This window comes from Orbicella faveolata, unplaced genomic scaffold (assembly GCF_042242905.1).
Source record: "Orbicella faveolata isolate gen_17 unplaced genomic scaffold, um_ofav_v1 contig_35, whole genome shotgun sequence".
Taxonomy (NCBI): domain Eukaryota; kingdom Metazoa; phylum Cnidaria; class Anthozoa; order Scleractinia; family Merulinidae; genus Orbicella; species Orbicella faveolata.
Window position 1 is genome coordinate 1,534,067 of NW_028301564.1, and position 18,024 is coordinate 1,552,090.

At 38.9% G+C, this 18,024-nt stretch overlaps 2 protein-coding genes and 3 non-coding genes across 6 annotated transcripts; 3 read left to right on the plus strand and 2 right to left on the minus strand.

The window, feature by feature from the left end:
- Positions 1-6,227: 6,227 nt before the first annotated feature.
- Trnap-ugg (transfer RNA proline (anticodon UGG)) lies at positions 6,228-6,299 on the plus strand. Its single transcript has one exon. It is a non-coding gene; the product is annotated as a tRNA-Pro (tRNA).
- LOC149102549 (uncharacterized) lies at positions 6,245-9,379 on the minus strand. Of its 2 annotated transcripts, XM_089273504.1 has the most exons (3): positions 8,908-9,377; positions 7,563-7,703; positions 6,245-6,738 (listed from the first exon to the last, which is right to left on the minus strand). In XM_089273504.1, exons 1-3 carry the CDS (start codon positions 9,106-9,108, stop codon positions 6,613-6,615), a joined length of 468 nt encoding a protein of 155 aa, XP_089129630.1. In that variant the 5' UTR covers positions 9,109-9,377; the 3' UTR covers positions 6,245-6,612. The 2 variants fall into 2 exon arrangements, with proteins under 2 accessions (XP_089129630.1, XP_089129629.1); XM_089273503.1 differs by lacking the exon at positions 6,245-6,738 and having other exon boundaries at positions 7,234-7,703; positions 8,908-9,379.
- Positions 9,380-12,840: 3,461 nt separating this feature from the next.
- On the plus strand, positions 12,841-16,211 carry LOC110044125 (uncharacterized). Its single transcript, XM_020749645.2, has 3 exons — positions 12,841-13,088; positions 13,966-14,103; positions 16,194-16,211. The coding sequence occupies exons 1-3, from the start codon at positions 12,873-12,875 to the stop codon at positions 16,209-16,211; spliced, it is 372 nt and encodes a 123-aa protein (XP_020605304.2). The 5' UTR covers positions 12,841-12,872.
- Positions 16,212-17,266: 1,055 nt separating this feature from the next.
- On the plus strand, positions 17,267-17,340 carry Trnat-agu (transfer RNA threonine (anticodon AGU)). The gene has a single exon. It is a non-coding gene; the product is annotated as a tRNA-Thr (tRNA).
- A 304-nt stretch (positions 17,341-17,644) lies between these two features.
- Trnav-cac (transfer RNA valine (anticodon CAC)) lies at positions 17,645-17,717 on the minus strand. Its single transcript has one exon. It is a non-coding gene; the product is annotated as a tRNA-Val (tRNA).
- Positions 17,718-18,024: the final 307 nt, after the last annotated feature.

Here is an 18,024-nt window from a genome sequence, read left to right on the forward strand (position 1 = left end):
CTTGCCCCAAATGACCCAACTAGTCCAAATGACCCAGCTGGCCCAGTCGGCCCAGAAATCTATATCCCAGCTGGCCTAACAACCTCAGATGGCCTAAGTGACCCAACTGGCCCATGAACATAATAAAAATTCCGCAACTTGCAATCCCGAAAAAATTATTTTTTTGGAAATTAAATTAAGCCATCTAGTTGTCACGTTATCTTTTGGTTGACCGGTGTATCTTTTAGTCGACCTTGGTCACGCAATTTTCGTTAACCGGTACACGAGACAAGAGATCGATGCAAGCTTCAACATTTCACACCTTTCAAAAAGGACGCCCAAAAAATGGCGCGAGAATCGAGAGAACCTGGTATCTAATGTGGAAAACCGCTGATCCGTGCTTGTTGAAGGTCGGACACTCATAATGCTCATGTTGGTCGTTTCTCTCATTTCGTTACAAGTCGTTTCGAAACACATTTAAGGTCAATTTCGTTTCAAAAGTAACCTCGAGGAAAAAATCTGATTAAAGTGTTTTCCGTAATATATTTTGTGATTTCTTGTTCAAGCGTAATGCAGCGTTGATATGATGGCAGGGAGTCGACTGAGGAAGCTATTGGGCCGTTATTTAGGAGTTTCGTTGCCCTGCGGGCTCCGGAGTTAAACTCATCCCACAGAGAAAAGATATCTGTCTGAAGGTCTCGGGACTTTCTCCACTGAATACACCAAAACTTCTCCGAAACGAACTTGATTCCTCTTACTAACCAAACTTTGCGCAGGTTTACGCCTGTGTGTCTCTAGTCAGTTTAACTTGGTGGAACTTTACGTATCCCGTAGTGTCCAATTTGTGGTTTCGTGCTGTGTTAACCATTTCAGACGAGACGGGTCACACAAAGAGAAATCGCTTTGTAGTGATTATCCCAAAATCGTCGGTCAAAACCGAATGAGTGGAATTCGAAGTTACAACAAAGCGTGTAAATTTCTTGACTCAAGCAAAACACATGCGCTGCGCCGACAACATGAACTAAAAAAGTACAATTGTTCTGGTCAACGAAACGAATACACGGTCGTGCTCCTGCGTATGTCCATATTCGATAAGAATTTTCCAGGTCCACGTCACGGTTGTACACGCCATGAATACTCTAGAATTCTATAGCTTTGGCGTTAAGATCACGTATTCCAGGATAAACGTATACACGCGCAGATCGCATATACTTTGAATTCATAGTCTAAGTTTTGCTTCCAGGAGAATGCTATGCACCCGAACTGTTACCTTCTTTTATAAAGTTCTTTTTACAAAGGGTTCGCCATCATACTCTAGGATTATGACAGATGTGTGGTATACTTAAACGAAAATCCTCGAACGATTATGAACGGAACGTATTCCACCATATTCGACACGAATATTTCAGGTGTACGTCACGTGTTGTGTGCGGCTTGAATACTCTAGGATTGTATTGCGTCACAATCACATATTCGAGTCCAGAATACTCTAGAATATTTTGGCTTTCACGCAGTGCGCTCAGTAGAATCCTCGATCTTAGTTGTGCTAAATGAACCAGTCAAGTGTGTCTTTTTAACAGGTCATCTGTTTATGAGGACTTCATAAACCATAGTGATTTTGAGCCAATCAGATTCTAGAATAAATTTCAAAGAGAGGCCAATGTCAGGACAACGATGCTCAGCCAAGAACACCAATTCTTCTTGAAAATCTTACAGTGTAAAACCAATTTTTTTTCTATGCACTCGCATAAGATACTAAAAAATGTAGCTACTGTATGCCCAGAGAGCATTAGTTCTTGTTCAAGAAGTGCAGTGTAACTCAACCTCGTTCCCAGGGTCTCTCATCTTACCGCTCCCTGGAGCGAACGAAGAGAGACCCTGGTTGGGTCTGGTCACGTGCCTCCCAGAATCTGGGAGGTGACAATTAAATTATTGTAGGGATGGGCGGCCTAGTAGGAATTTTGTCTATACTTAGCCTACGGGAGTTCGGGAAGTGTTGCCACCAAAGTAAACCAAGAACGATATGATGTTCTGCGGCAATGTCCGGCGGTAATATTCTGCAAACGCCAAGGAAAACTTATCCATCATCTGATAGCGGAAATCCATGTCGCTGATGGTTGCATGGTTAGTGAAGGACGTTACATATTGTAAAAATCTCCTCACGAAGGCGAATGGAGAATTACACACCGCAGCCGAGGCTGTGTATGCCGGAAGATGTTTGGCTCATCTTTACCTCAGAATGAAGTGTAGGTCTTGTTACCGGCGATTAAATAATTTTAGAGAATTAAGGGCCTTTTAAATGATCACTGAAAGCCAAAGTCACTTCGAAAGGAGCGAAAGGGTGAAAAGATTTATTGAAGTTTCACCGCGCCGTCGGCGCCCCGAACTTTGCCGAGCGCGAAGGATTTAAATACAGTGAACTTGTCGCGGTATACATTTCGCCGTCGTTGCTGATAAAATGGATTTATCTTCGAACGAAACGAGGCTAGAAAAAGAAAAATTTAATTTTTATTGTGTCGTTAATAAATTAGTGTACGTGACACCAACGGTTCGAGAGAATTGTGCACATTTTCATTTAATTCTCGATCTCTCGACCTTTCTTTGCTTCAAGCGTGTTTCTGAGGGACATTTTTTGTGCCGTGTTATTAGAAGAAATGGAAATTATAAGTAGAGCGGAGTCGTTTGATTATGTTACAGCATATTTTTAGAGGTCGTAGGTCTGCATGGTTTCCGCTGTTAACTGCATGTCGCTTCTCAGAGTTTGACACCTCTGTAATTTGCCATGCCGTGCTTATACGTTGGTTAGGTTCGTTTCCATTGCAAGATATGTTTTAAGGCTCTAAGTATTGGCTCTCCAGGGACAAAGATTAAAATATTCCGTGAACATATTGCTTACTTGCATTCTATGTTGTGACGCCGCAGGTGACGCCGGGCCCGGCTATTTGATTAGAACTGTCTGCAAGCACAGTGCGTTGCACGAATATCATATTTATTTTCGTCCAGCTTTTCTTCAGAGACTGCCGTAGCTTTACTTTGAGAAAGCTATACGTTTTCCTAGAGACGTTCTTATGTTTTTTTGCATCAATTTGATCGAGTGCATTCAAAGGAGAAACAACAATTACTACGGGATGAAATTGCGCTGCTCGACGTCCACAGTTGAAATATGAATGACTTTCCATAAATCCAGTGGGTAAGACGGCAACACTGAAAATCACGACCACTAAATTGCCTCGAGACAGACTTGCTTAACCTTTAGGTAAACGTTGGAACAGATATTATTCGAAATTTCAGCCTGAAAACTAAGTATTGATAAACCCCGCGGGTAAAGTGGCGGTCGCAGCGCGCGACAAAGCTCAACGCGACAAACTGCTGATTACAGAGGACCCCTCCCTGATGTTCTCAGTTGTCAAAGTGGCACGTGACCAGACCCAACCAGGGTCTCTCTTCGCTCGCTCCAGGGGACGGTAAGATGAGAGACCCTGGGAACGAGGTTGAGTGTAACTCACTATTTTTTTGTGGTGGCTTTCTTTTGAGTTTTCCGGATCCTCTGTACAATAAAAACTGATTTTCATTTTATGAATGACGCGTTTGACCTTTGTTTGCCATCAAATATTGATTTTGATTCTTTATTTTAACCTTTTATAATGTTCTTTGATGGATAATTTAGTCGTTGTTGTTTGAGCCGTTTTAGGCTTTCTTTACTTGGCAAAATTACCATGCCCCATTAAATTTCTTGTTAGAAAGTATATTTCTCAGATGCAATTTATTGACTATTGTGAAGAAATGTTTTAGACATCGAGAACATAGGATAGGACTGATATGGTCAAGAAATAACGATTTTAATTAAGCTTACCAGCAATCTCGTTTATTTTTAGAGACATCGTTTCAAAGAATCTAATTGATTCTTGATTACTGAGTTTGGCACAGTTTGCCAATTTCGAAAATAGATCCGAAAGAGATATCCGTTACCGAGCAACTCAGTCAACGAAGCTTATCAATTAATGATCTCAGTCGGTAGAGCAAAGAGAAAAAAAAACACGAAACGAAAACGAAAACGAAATCTGATAGCGTATGAATCACTGCGAGTTTATAGACGAAAAATAACGAGGTTTGTGGCTGTAATATAGCAGAAAAGAAAATCTGAAAATAAGAAAGGTTTAAGTTCCCAAAGTTAATGACGCTGATGATGCACCAGGCCTGAGAGCCGGAAATCGAGGAATTAACGGATCTACGAAGGTGAAATAAAATTGAGTAAAAATCAAACGAAACGAAAGAAAACTTGTAATGAAAGTAAAAGCCGCAATTGTTATATTGCCTCACTCATATAAATAAATTGAAAGCATACAAATATCAGAACGACAGCTCGTGCACATAAGTTTACATAAAACGAGAACAAGCGTAATTCATTACATGATGAAAAATGCTAACTTCTGATATCTGACTGCTGTCCAGTCGTAACTGAGCAATGAGTTACTAGGGGTAACAATCGTTCCTATTCCTCGATTTCTATGCTAAGCTTTTCGAGGGAGTTCAATGTCACAGTTTAGCATCGTTATCACCATCGTGTGACCCACGTCATATAACGTAAGTCGTAAGTTAATTATCATCAGATTTAAGGTTCCCCTATACCTTTAGAGGTGTCTCGCGCCCAAGCGATGTAGCGCGTCTGGTTTAAACCGTAGATATCTATATTCTGCGGTGATTCGATTCTCAACCAGAAGAGATCTTTTAAGTACTTTGGTGTGATAGTTGATGCATCGTTATCTTGGAACAGTCACATATCTTACGTCGCTTCCACAGTCTGCCTTAACGGAGCTACGTCACGGTTTGCGCATATTGAAAAGTTTAGCGTCAATTTTTCAAATTCGTCGTTTTTAATCCGTGTTAATCTTCTCCATCTTTAGCCATCCCTGTTCCTTTGTGGTTTATCATTATCTCTTTGGTGTTTTTCTATCTTATTAAACTGTTATTTTCAGGTTTCCTACCATTTAAAGGTAATTTTGAATGTGGTCAAAATAACTCAAAATACCGTGCTGAACTCCTTTAAATTGTTAAATAGATTTTCGTCTTTTTAGGGCTCAGCTATCCCTTTGAAGATATATTATATTAAGTCACTATTTTACCTGTTTTAGATTACGTTTCCACCATATGAGGATCCTGCACTACATCGCGCAGAATTCAAAAAATCGGAATTCTTCCTGAGGAAGAATTCCGATTTTTTGGAACGGTTACAGAATAAAGCTTTGAGAATAATCTTAATGCGTCTTCAGCTAGTGTTTGAAATTGTTAATAACCACCGTTATCCTACGCAACTTCAGAGTTATATGAATTTCAGATCAGAACTTTGTGGCAGGTCCTTAAGAGATACCCGAGAAATTCGCCTGCCTGATTTAAAATCTGCTATGGGGCAATCTATATTTAAATTTGCGGCAGGAAAAGAATGGAACAATTTACCTAAAGAGTTACGGGCTAAAGAAGGAATTGTGGAATTTTTTACGACCTCTAAAGGTTAAAATCCGAATCACCTTTTGAAAGCTACAAATCAAATTAAAGCAAATTTTGTTTTTCGCTTATTTAATTTGTCCCTCACTTTCCGGACATGAGGTGACCAACAGAAGGAAGAGAGGAATTTAAAAAAGCAAGTAGGTGCCAGCTTTTGATGGATGCAACAAGAACATAGTTTGGGAAATCTTAAATAAGGTTACCAATAAGGGGCATGTCCAGGAGTCGGCGGAGCCAGGGACATCTGTCACCGAAAGAAGGAGGACCAACAGGCCAGGCAGGACTGCTCATTTCGACGTAGGTGTCTAATCTACTTATCATCAGAGAACCTGTTGTCATCACTCCTTGGCTCCGCTGTTTCCCAAAAGTGGTGGTGGTCTCTTGCTGGCTCAATAACTTTTTTGGCGACTGGTGGGACTAAAAAGCCATGGAACTTGGTATAAAGAGTGCTGCAACATATATAGGGCACACGCTGGTCCTACCTAATTCCTATTGAGATTTCATGGTAAAAATCTCTATTTACATGACTTATGCAGTTTCATTTTAGCTGAGCCTCGAACAACTATTTCGCTTCTGTCGTGCTCTCGCAACTTTCCTCGCGCATCCATTACTCGATATACGCACACTAAACATGAACCAATTCTTTACTTCAACAGATTAATCTTAAGATTTTAAACTAAAAATTGTTTTCGCACTCTTCCTGTAGCAGGTACCGGGCGTTATATTTAGCCTTACTAACCAAAAATGGCCTGTTGGTCTAGTGGCATGATTCTCGCTTTGGGTGCGAGAGGTCCCGGGTTCGACTCCCGGACAGGCCCAGTCTTTTTTTCTTTTTGGAACTAAAGCGGCGGAACGATGAGCAATGTTTCTAAAATGGCCAAATGTCAGTCAGGTTTTCTAAGTTTCTGTCTAATTTCATTCCCATATCTCTCAAAGTGAACGAGGCCGATAAGCCCTCTGGCCAAGTCCGAATGATTTTTCTCTTTAGTTGGCTCTTTGATCACAATGCCTACGAGATACATTAATATATATGGATGAAGAAAAAAAAGGAGCCTGATTGCACGTCATCTTGATCGATATCTTACTATCCGTTGCCATGGAAACAGTGTGACATTATTTACCCTCGAGGACTCACGCCTTCTTTATTTGTTCCTCCGCAAAATCAAAGCACCTCTTGATACGAACGAAGCAACACAATTTACCAGCACAGCTCGGACTGTGTTCCCGGCACATTTTAAGCAGCGCAACACAACCAATCTACAAGAAAAACAAACACAGATACAATTGAATTCATTGAAATCGGCCTATGAAGGGTTTTCGATAGGAATAAAGACCTGGCATACTTGTTTCATTGCAAGTCCATCTCATTTGTATTTCTTTTGCTATGCGTTGGCTTGGTTTTGCTTTCTGTTTTGCTGTTTGATTTTGCTTGGTCGCTTTAGTGACCCTGAATATTGGCTGATACTGACAGGTCTCAAGTGGACTAATTTCAGTGAGTTACAAACACAAGACCATTCATTTACGGTAGATTGTGGCTGTTTAGGCGATTTTGGTAACGATATGTGTTTGGGGACGGACCGTTATTTTTTGAAGAGGGGGGAGGGGGGGGGGGGGGCTATATGGGCAATCTTCTGGGGCATGAAACTCACCCTTAGGTTGGACGGGATTTTTTTTAGTGAACAGTAGCTTGTCCAAGAATTTGTATAACACCGCAAATAGGACCTGGGTAGTAGAAATTATTTGCTTGGTTGATTGTTTGTTTTTTTCTTGGTTATGGCTCCCCTTGCAAGAAATTTTTTTTTTCGTAGTTTTTACTGCGCAGGAATTTTTTGGGGAAATTGCCCAGCTCCTACCCTGGGTACCAGAGGTTTTTTCTCGTGCAAGGCGGACGGAAATACTTTGCTTCGCTGGAACGAGCGGCGAAGCCGCCAGAAAATCTTCTGGTACCCTGGGTAGAAGTTTTTCGTGCGGGTCACAATAGAGACATGACCGACACCGGAAACCGCGCAAGAAAAATCTCTGGCACCGAGGGTACCCAGCTCCTCCACCGCCTTAAAAAAACATAATGGTCCGATCCTTACCTGTAACGGAGAAGGTGAAGGAATTGGCGTGGGGTGGTGTTCCTTGACGCATTTAATGAAGCTGTCAATGCATTCCAGCCGTTTACAAGCATCTTCTCCAGCCTTGTGCCAACAGGCCTCTCTTTGTATTCTGCAAGGTTTCTGTCGGGGAAATTTTGTGCAATCAGCATGACAACTATTACATTTTCAATTCACAGAGTGAATCAATGAATCTTTGTTTATGATATTTGCCTCATTAGTATAAGCGCTTCAGATTCCGATTAAGCTGCAAAAATACAGTAAAAGCCCGCGTATAACAACCTAAAATTTAAGAAACTGTTGGTCTAAAATTTCCCTGTTAAGCGCCCTTCACACAAGAACCATTCTAGGCCCAAATATCTTATTTTCAAAATATAGGACTTTTTTTCAAATGTAATTAAGTACAAAGCATGCGATACAAAAAAGGTAATAAAAACTAACCAAACCACTGGCAGTGTTATAAGACCACAATACGGTACTGTGAACGATTCAGTATAAAGGCCACACTCGTGTCTACATCTTTTTTTAACAAAAATTAAGAACCTGATTAAGAACCTACCTAGGTACCCTAATTTGACAGTAAACCTTTTTTTCTTATACATGGATTTTTACTCTATCACTCGGGTGACCCTAAATATTGAAAGGGCGTAGCACGGTTACGTTAACTGCAACCTTAGAACTACATGGGTCTGAGCCATTCACAAAATTTCTCAATTTTCGAAAAAAAAAAGTGAGTCCTTCGAAAACCCTGTAGATCCCAGATAACCGACTACGAGTGCGGCCGGGGTGTCTCCAAATGCTCGAGAGATTAGCAAATACAGGGTAATTTGAAGTCTAGACGTGCCCGCAACGAAAATAACTTTAAAACCACCAATCCTCGTGTCACTGAAAAGAACTTTCAAAGCCTAAATGACCTACGGTAGTAATTTTTAAAGAAGCGTAACATTCAAGAAATAGGTCTGAACAGAGCTGTGACAATGTAACTTGTCCGTCCTTGCAGCCCAGATGCAAAAATAATTTTGAATCTAACGTAAAGTGATTCGAGACCAACGACAAACATAACCTCTGAATCGAACTCAGCGACATAAATAACTTCAAACAGATATAAAAAAGGCAAATCTTAAACCTAACGATGAAAAATAATTGTGCACGGGTGACAAAAAACTTCTAACACCCACAAACGCCTCTTTTTATTTAACCAAATTTTAAATCATGTCGCGAATTATTTACGAACAGTCAAATTCGTCATTGCTGCCAAAGTTAACTTGTTAAAACTGCTATTACGCAAGAAGGGAGATATCAAGTAAAGACTTTGTTATCGACTTACCATCCAGTCTGGTATTTCTTTGTCATGATCGCGGGCAACCAGAGTATTTTCCGGCAAACCCTGGTCTCTCAGAACCTGAGCCATTCTCTCGTCATGTCGCTCGTCCAAGAAATCAAACACAGTTCTGTGGAATTCCATTTTACTGGAGGACACGTAAGCTGCTAAGGCGCTGAGGAGGAGAAGAGATGTGAAAGTCTTCATTTTGGCTTCGAGATGCGTGCAAATGACACTGTAATTTTGAGACAGCGAATGCCTCTTATATAGAATCGACAGACCCCGGCCTGATTTTAAGGCTGTCAAGAACAAATGGTGTTGCTAAACAATTGTTTGGACAGCTTTGCTTCGTTAGTGTTCAACGCAAAATTAAGTGTGCTGTCGAGAACAAAAGAGAGCGTACTAGATGGGCACAGATGTGGAAGAAAAAGCAACCCGAAAACACGGAAAGATATGAAATCTTTTCAAAACTAACACAAATAAGGTAGCAAAGAAACCTCTCTAAATTCTGTCTAAATAGATAACTAACTACTTGATTATGTTCTTTTATGTAGAGTTTTTATCTTTTCTACTGTTAAGAAAATTGGTAAAGTTCAAACTTGTAGCTTAGTCTTCTTGCAAAGTCGCAATTTTAAATAATTTATTTGGTTTTGCGCAGAAAAAAGAGAACATATATGTTACTTGTTGTCACTAAGAAGTCAGACTTACACACATTAAATCATACTCAAGATTTGAAGTACCTTTATCTGCATCAGGATTATAATAAACTATCTGAGATATGAAGGATAAGTTAAGGGGACACCAACGGAGGAAAAGTCACGTTTTTAAATTGGTCGGATATCTTCAAGTCTGCTCAGTTTACATACTTACTCATTATATTTATCGGTATGGCTTAATAGACATCAACCTTGCACCCACTACGAGCGGTTAAACTGTCGGAATTTTTGTTTTCTTCTTTTTTTCCCACTGATTTCCATCTCAAAACATTTCAGTGAGAACAAAACAAGATTATTCCTGCAGATTGGGAACTCTCTGGCAAAATTACGGAAGCTTATGACCGTTCGTCGACGCAGAAGACGACTCTGGGATTGAAAATCATTTGTTAACATCAAGTTTCGATCTGTTCGGTGCGTAACTCGCTCAAGCGCAAAATATATATGTAATGACATTTGTGAACTCTAATTTTAGAAAATTAAGTTGATTTTGTTCACGTCCTCTTAATACGTAGAATTGTGCAATTTTACGTTGTTATTTTGCTAGGGAAGGCCAATAAACCCCCCATGATTTATAATGCTCTTGTAGGCCTCTTCTTTTGTTTATTAAACCTTCCGATAAAACACTAGTTAGAAACCAAAGATCTCCTTAGGTCTCACATGCACCGTAAGCCAAAACGGAAATTTCTTGAAATTCCCTATAAAAGGCTTTGAATATTTGACAGGACTCAGAACGTCTTACACGTAACGAATCGCTTAAAATACAAAAGAGCTTTTTTTTTATTTCGAAAGAGGAAAATTTTAAAACGCTACGAAAATGAGACAATTTTATTCGAACGGTATGCGTCTGTATTGACAAAACTTCAACCCAAACTCGCGGGCTTGTTAATTAAGCGTTGCTGAATACGTAAGTCTCTGTAATTCAATATTTGTTCACCTAGGTAAGTAAAACTTACTAAAACACAAAAGCGTAATCAATGAGCGCTTGCTTCGCGCGCTTCTGTTATTGTGTTATTACTTCACCGGACGATAGGCTTTGTTCAAAGCTAGCCTGGAGTGTTCCTGCTTGTTTATTATAACAAGAGAAAATTGTAAACAAATACTTTTATAAATTACGCCAGTAACCCTTAAGTGTTTTTGGCAAACAATCGTTGTTTTTGCAAATATATTACTCTCGCTTTCGAGATTCGTCCTAGCTGTTGCTTTTGGCTTCCATGTTGCTCGGAAGACAGAGTAGAGTAGAGTATTTAGTGGTGTAAGTTTGTCTTCGCTATTGAAAAGGGTAATAATACCGCTAACGCAAGAAAATCTAAAACTCCTAATCAGAAGCAATATTTACTTGACCTCAGTCTTCCACGAAAAGTGGCTAAAATCACAAATTTGAACAAGCGTAATTTAACTAAAAATTAGCAAATTGACGTCAGTTTTTTTATGCGTCTGTCCTCTTATTGATAATAAATCACGTCATAACATTGTCAAAGTGACTGTGAAACGGTACACGTTTTCCATGTTGGAAGGCAGATTACTTAAGTATTTTCTTGGTAAATACCTTTCACTGGCGTGGATTTCAACACTTATCTGCTTTTAAAAGCTTATCTACCATGACTTAATAGACGCATTTAAGTCTTACCATTTTTAGCCTCCGTTATTTTGACTCTTCGGCTGCAATGTTGGTGTTTGTAGTTTTCAGGTTTTTGTAATTTATTGTTATGCGGATTTGAGCATATTTTCGTAGAATTTAAATTATTTTTCAGCACCCACGTAGCGAAGACTAATTGTCATGGAAAATAAAAAGATTCTTACAGTTTATCTGGTTTGTAAAGGTTTCAAAATTACTCATATGGCAAACTAAAATATCACAAAAGCTTTGTAATGAACTCAGATGCTTAACATTTTCAATGAACACAAAACAAGCAGGAAATTGACAAGCAGTGAAACCTCTTCTTCTTTTAACAACTGTTAGCTAGTAAAAGGCAAGTCGAGGTACTTGGCTCAGTCATTGTTTTTCATTTTTGTTGTTTTTCGTTATCATAAACACCCCAAATACCTAGTTAGAAAATTTAACCATGGGCATAGTCTCAGTCATAATTTTTCTCTTGCTACAGCCCTGATTTTCGTGGAGAAGATATTGTAACTTGAATTTGTCTCGGATTCTATATGTTATATGCACTGAAGGCGTGATGAACGCGATGTTTATCACCTTTCATTTTCGACAAAGACTAATCATAAAAAAATACTATGAACATGGAACATAATTCTTTAATGCAAATCATACCAGGGCCAAAACTAGGGCGTACAAGGCGTGTCCTGTTTTAATGGACAAAAAGATCAAAATATGTACTATGAAGAAATAAGAGCAGTGGTTGAGTTGAAGATGACGAACGGCAAAAAAGATGACGAGTTTTTCGAGGTGTGTGTTCATGATCTTATTTCCTTTAACTTGACTCAAAGCATTCAATCACAGGAAGATATTTTTTTAATATTACAAGTGTTTGAAGATCCCGAGAATACTTGCATATTTTTTTGAAGCAGCCTCCGACTGCGCAAAGTCAGTTTCTGTAAGAGGACGAGAAAAACTGAGCAAAATACACCTTAACTCGCAACAGTACACATAATTTCCTCTTTTTTTGAAGTTTGCAATCGCTTACGTAAAGCGGCTCTCTTCCTACCGAATAATTTAAAGTGGTTCTTAAAGTCAAATTTATGGTTAACACGTGCATCCATTCAACAACTGTAAGTCTTTATCACGGCTACTATCGAGCAAGATTCTAAGGTCTTTTTTTTTCTAGATGGGGTTAGGAGAAAGCTGGAAATAAAAGAAAATGTACAATAGATTTCCGTATACATTTCACGCTATGCATAGCCTCACGGAAAAAATCTGTTGTTTTTTTAAATTTGTTCAGGAAAAATTAATTACACTGCCGCACGTACAATTAAAACAACCTTCACAAAGCCTTGTCGAGAAAATGTGTGAGGGAAACGAAAGAATAAGTTCCGAGGTAACAACATGTTGACTTACAATCTTTAATTTCAAAAGAGTTCGTAAATTAACGTTGATCTTCAGTTTCTTCATAAACAAGCGTAACGTTTGGCCCACGTAGTTTTAAAGCTGTTTAAATACGCCTTGAGCGTGTTTGTCCCTATAAAGTCACGACGCATGCGTACGACGCCCTCCAGCACGTACCATTTTCTATATAAACTAACACGCCCATCGTTTTGCACATCGTGTTTTCCAGAGCACAGATTAGGCGCGTCAACATGAAGTCAATGATAGCTTTGCTGTTTCTCGCGGCGGTGGCCGCATGCGCTTGGGCGGAGATGGAATATCATCCTCAAGCTGTATTGCATTATCTGGAGATGGAAGATCGTGAAATGGCGAGGAAAGTTCGCAGTATAGTCAAAGCGAGGGGGTTGCCGAGCGGTAAGCCAAGCTTTTCACCAAGCTTCAAGCCAACTGGAATTTCCCTACCAGTCGTAAGTACTCAGTATTAAGCAAAAAGACATGCTCTCTATCTATGCCCTCACATATTTTCAGTAAATTTAGCTTTTGAATAGTTGATATTTTCAAGCTGGCGTTTTCATTGGAAGAGCCGCCAAGGAACGGTTTCTCGGAAAGCTAGGGAATTAAAAACTAAGGATTAATATGAAACTTTGAGTTTAGTTATTTTGACCGAAACCTTAAAGTAAGAAAAAAAAAATGCTTATAATTTCATTATTTTTGTTTCTAGCAGCTACCGTGGCCACCAAAGGAAGAGTAACAGTTTTGATTCTAGAATGATTAGTGTGGGCTTAAAAATGCATATGCTTAATAAAAAAAAAAAAGATTTTAGCATGGACTCAGAGGAAAGGTTAATAAAAACATTTAAGAAGGAATCCACCAGAAGTTCGAGTAACAAGAGGGCAAAAACTTTGTACTGAGATTATTTACGACGCATTGCAAACTTCTGCTGTTTAAAATATCTTTAAAAAAAATCATTTCTAGCAAAACCAAATGTCGAAAACAAAGTTTAAACTTCGTATGAAACACTTGAAACTGCTGGTGAAATGAAACTGATGATCATATTTTACCTGCAGTGTTTGCACAATTTCTCTGAACTTTGAAATTTATTTTCTCGAGTTCTCATGGTAAAATTTTCGGTGTTCAGTTTCAGACCTCATTTCAGGCAACTATTTATATCTTAATATAAATAGGACTGCAAAATACCTAATTAATAATATTTTAGTACTAGGTTTTTGTCCACTAATAGCTGAAATTGCTCGATTTCCTTTCGGATTTTGTCTTAAAGTACCAATGTTGCTAAGAAACCCAAGAATTGAAAATTGCTTTCTTTTTATGTAAATTTCTTCACAGAAATTATGCATTGTTGGGGCAATTATGTGCCACAAGAAAGCTGGGGATGATGCCTGTAAACATTTGGAGTGCATCAAGAAAACTGGAAAGTGCCTGCACGAAGCAGGCGTACGTTTACATCACCTGCCCGATAATGTGGTAAGTACTGAGCTATATCAGTTGTTATCAAAACCTGGCGGATCATTGGATAATGCAATTCAAGAGTTTTCATTGGCTTAGCCATCGTGGTATATGAGCCATTATACCAAGCTCTACAAACGTGATAAGAGTGCGTGTAATTTTTTGAGACGTTTCTACTTTTAATTTATTTTAGTTTCCTATTGTTTGGGAGCGTTTTTTTTTAATAAAACAATTATCTCACTCACGTTTGTTGGAAATGAGATGACTATCTATCATCTCATATCCAACAAGCGCGAGTGGAATAATTGTTAATTATTAAATTCTCAGCCTCGGATAATGCAATTCTAGCTTTCTGATTGGTTCACTGGATCTCGGTTACCAGCCATTATACCTGCGTTTGACCTTATATGGAAATGAAAGCGGCAAATGTCGCTCGGCATGAGCTTTTTCGCGTGAAGCAAAGTGTCGTCGACAAAAAAAATGGATGAAAAAAAAAGCACATTCGGTGAGCTATCTACACAGCAAATACAGGAAATTATGGACAATACCGACCCAGTAACAACAAAAAAGCCACAAAGCTCGAGATAAGATTATTTAACGGTACGTATACGTTAAGTTTCCCTTAAAGTTGCAAAATTAAAATATGACCGGCGAGATTTTACGCATTCATGAAGATTATGTAACAAAAACAAATTTTACCTGAACAGAATGGCTTGCTAGTCCTGGTGGCACCAAATTTTCGAAACCGATATAAGAAATGTCAAAAGAAGAACTGAATGTTCAGTTGAAGTGTTTTTACTCGTCTGCGAGGAAGAAAGATGACACGTATTGCAAAAGTTCATTGATTAAATCCATTAAAGCCGCCAGTTGATCATTTCCTTCGCACGCCGCCACACAACAAACCGTTTTCCATTATCTCTGACCAGGCAAATAAATTATTAGAGCATATGCATTTGTAAAAGGCCGCAGGAAAACAGGCATAATTGCCGGCGTAGTCCACAAGAAACCAGTTTCCAATGAGCAGATGAGGAAACTGTTCGACTAAGCAAGCTCGGATCGGCCGAGAGCAAGAATCCCGCACAGCTACAGAGGACGACCTAGTTTTATCTCAGTCTCTTTTTTGGCCGACGACGACGAGAGAATCAACGACAGCTAGCGCCAACAATTCTGTCCTTGCGAAAAACACCTCAAGGAGTTGAGTGTTTTGAGCTGAACCGAAGTAAGCCCGGTTCTTTACCAGCCACGAAAAACCACCAGGGTGGCCTCGGAGATTCTGAAGATGAATCTGACGCTAAGATAGTTTCTGTCCTTGACTCTAAAACTGACCAACAATGAGCTCCACACATACAGCTCGAAATGCCAAGGCTTTCAAAGCAAGGGAATCCTGAGAGAGATCTTGTCGAGAATAATTTTGGCACAACGTCTGTGTCACATGGCGATCAAAGTTTTCCGCAGCATTATTACGATGGCAATGTACAAGTGCACAATTATTTGGCTCTTCTCCATGACTCGAACTCGAACGCTTTTCAAACTTTCTGGCCAAGGTTATATCTCCTTCATTTGATAGACGTTTCTTGAATTCTACTTGATTGCAATTTCATTCAGCAAATTCGTTTGCTTCGCTCTCAAATTTTTCATTCAACTAATTTTACAAACGGCGCGCATGTCATGTGATTTCCCACTTGTTGTTGTTTTTGTCACATCGACTTCCGGTCGTTTTGTAAAATTAAAACCCAATAAAATTAAGCTATATTTCCAAGAGTACAAACGCACCGAATTTAATAAAACAATTATTCCATTCGCGCTTGTTGGATATGAGATTGGTTATAGCCAACTCGGCCCTACGGGCCTCGTTGGCTATTTACCATCCCATATCCAACGCGCGCTCATGGAATAATTGTTAATTACACGCAGCTGCTGTGCGATTGTATTTGTTGTTGTTTGAAAGTGAACGGCCATGTTGGCCTAACAACACTTACACCAAATTGACAGATATTATTGTTACCACAATACCGAAATGATAGGCAACAGTCTTAATAACATCGATGATAAGTTACATAAACTTTCTAATCCATAACCTTTCTGCTTTTCTTGTTATCTCACTTTAGCAAAAATGTCTTCCGTGAACAAATGTAGCATTAAAGAGCCTGATTGTTATAGAGCTGTGTTTCGTGTTTTTTTCTAACATGTGATCGATACGTATATACTCTTATGATCATTTTGGGAGAGTATCTTAACTTCTCCATTATATGAGAGGGGACTTGAACTATTGTAAAGTATGACCATATCACAATACTCAAGTTTGAAAGCTGAAAGAGTTTATACATAGTAGAAGTAGATTTTATACATAGTGGAAGGAGAAGAGATCTTCTTCATCTTTTTCTTCTTCTTCATCTTTTTCTTCTTCTTCTTCTTCTTCTTCTTCTTCTTCTTCTTCTTCTTCTTCTTCTTCTTTTTCTTCTTCTTGTTCCAAGTCATCCCACCACCTCATTGTTGAGGATTGCTGAAGATTCTCAGATTTTATCGACAAAAATACTGCTACTTTCAAGGTGTCTGGTAGCAAGATATCGAAGGCAAAAAAGATACGTACTGGAAAAATAGTCAGGCGATTTTGACAATTGTTACCTTCATATCTTTAAATAAGAAGTTCACCGTTGTAATACTTCTCCAAACAAATATTGAGAGCCTGACTGCAGTTCAAACGACAAATATTATTTGTTTCTTTGTTTCTTTAGAGCGATTTTTGATTGGGTGTCGTAAAACCAATAAAAGTTCTCACTCTAGCCAATCACAAAGGACACACACAATACAGTGAACCAATCAAAGCTTGAAGTATTTACATGTAGCTGACGCAAAGCGCGGGAAAACGTGTGCGACCGAGTCACTGATTGGTCTTGGTGTTATGTCTGATTGGATGAAAAAGTGGCACGAGCTTTTTTAAGCTAATTATGTAGCGTAGCTTATGCAAAACAATTATTTTCGTCACTTGGTTGAAAATCGCTCTAATATTTTAACTCTTGCAATAGTTTGATCAGGTAAAACTGAAAAATGGGAATCTTTAATACAGGTTATAAGAGGTCAATTTTCACTAACATAGTTATTATTATCTTGTTTCCAGTTTACCGCTGTTTCTGATGGTTATAAAAGTGTGCCTTTAGAATCAGGCAACAAGGAACACGTGAGCGCCGTAGCTCAGTTGGTTAGAGCGCCTGTCTAGTAAACAGGAGGTCATGGGTTAAAATCCCATCGGTGCCTTAGCCTTCGTATTTTTATTTCCTTTCTCTTTATTTCTTTACCGTTTGTTGTCTATTTTATACCTAATGTCAGTTAACCAGTACGTGAACATTAATGTACGCAAACATTATTTACTAAAAAACTTTTGAATAATATATTTTGACGAAATAGAGAATAGTTTATCGTGCTTTTAAAATGTATTCAACAGTGGTCTTTGGTATTCACAACCTATCGATCTTAGTAAAAGATTGGGAAGACTTGTTTTTCTTTTTTAAGAGACAAAAAGAAATATTTGGACGTTGAATGCTCAACATACGGCCCAAAATGTTTCCGGCCGGGCTCGAACCGGCGACCTTCCGCGTGTGAGGCGGACGTGATAACCACTACACTACGGAAACATGACTGCTATTATGGACAAACATAACGCATATGTACCCTCGACAGACAATATCGGGCTTTTTCTATCTTCAGTGACCTTCCCCATCATTTATAACTTTAAGAATATCAAAGCAATGATAATGAAACTTATACGTTTTATACAACGTCTAAAAATGCATCCTTTGACGCAACAGCATGGGATGATTCATAGACTTGGTAACTATGTCATGTCATCCAACAGCAGCTGTCATTGATCCGCCATATTGATTTTTCAAAAAGCCAGAAACCTCTTTACTTTATTTACTCAAAAATTACTCAGAACTAATC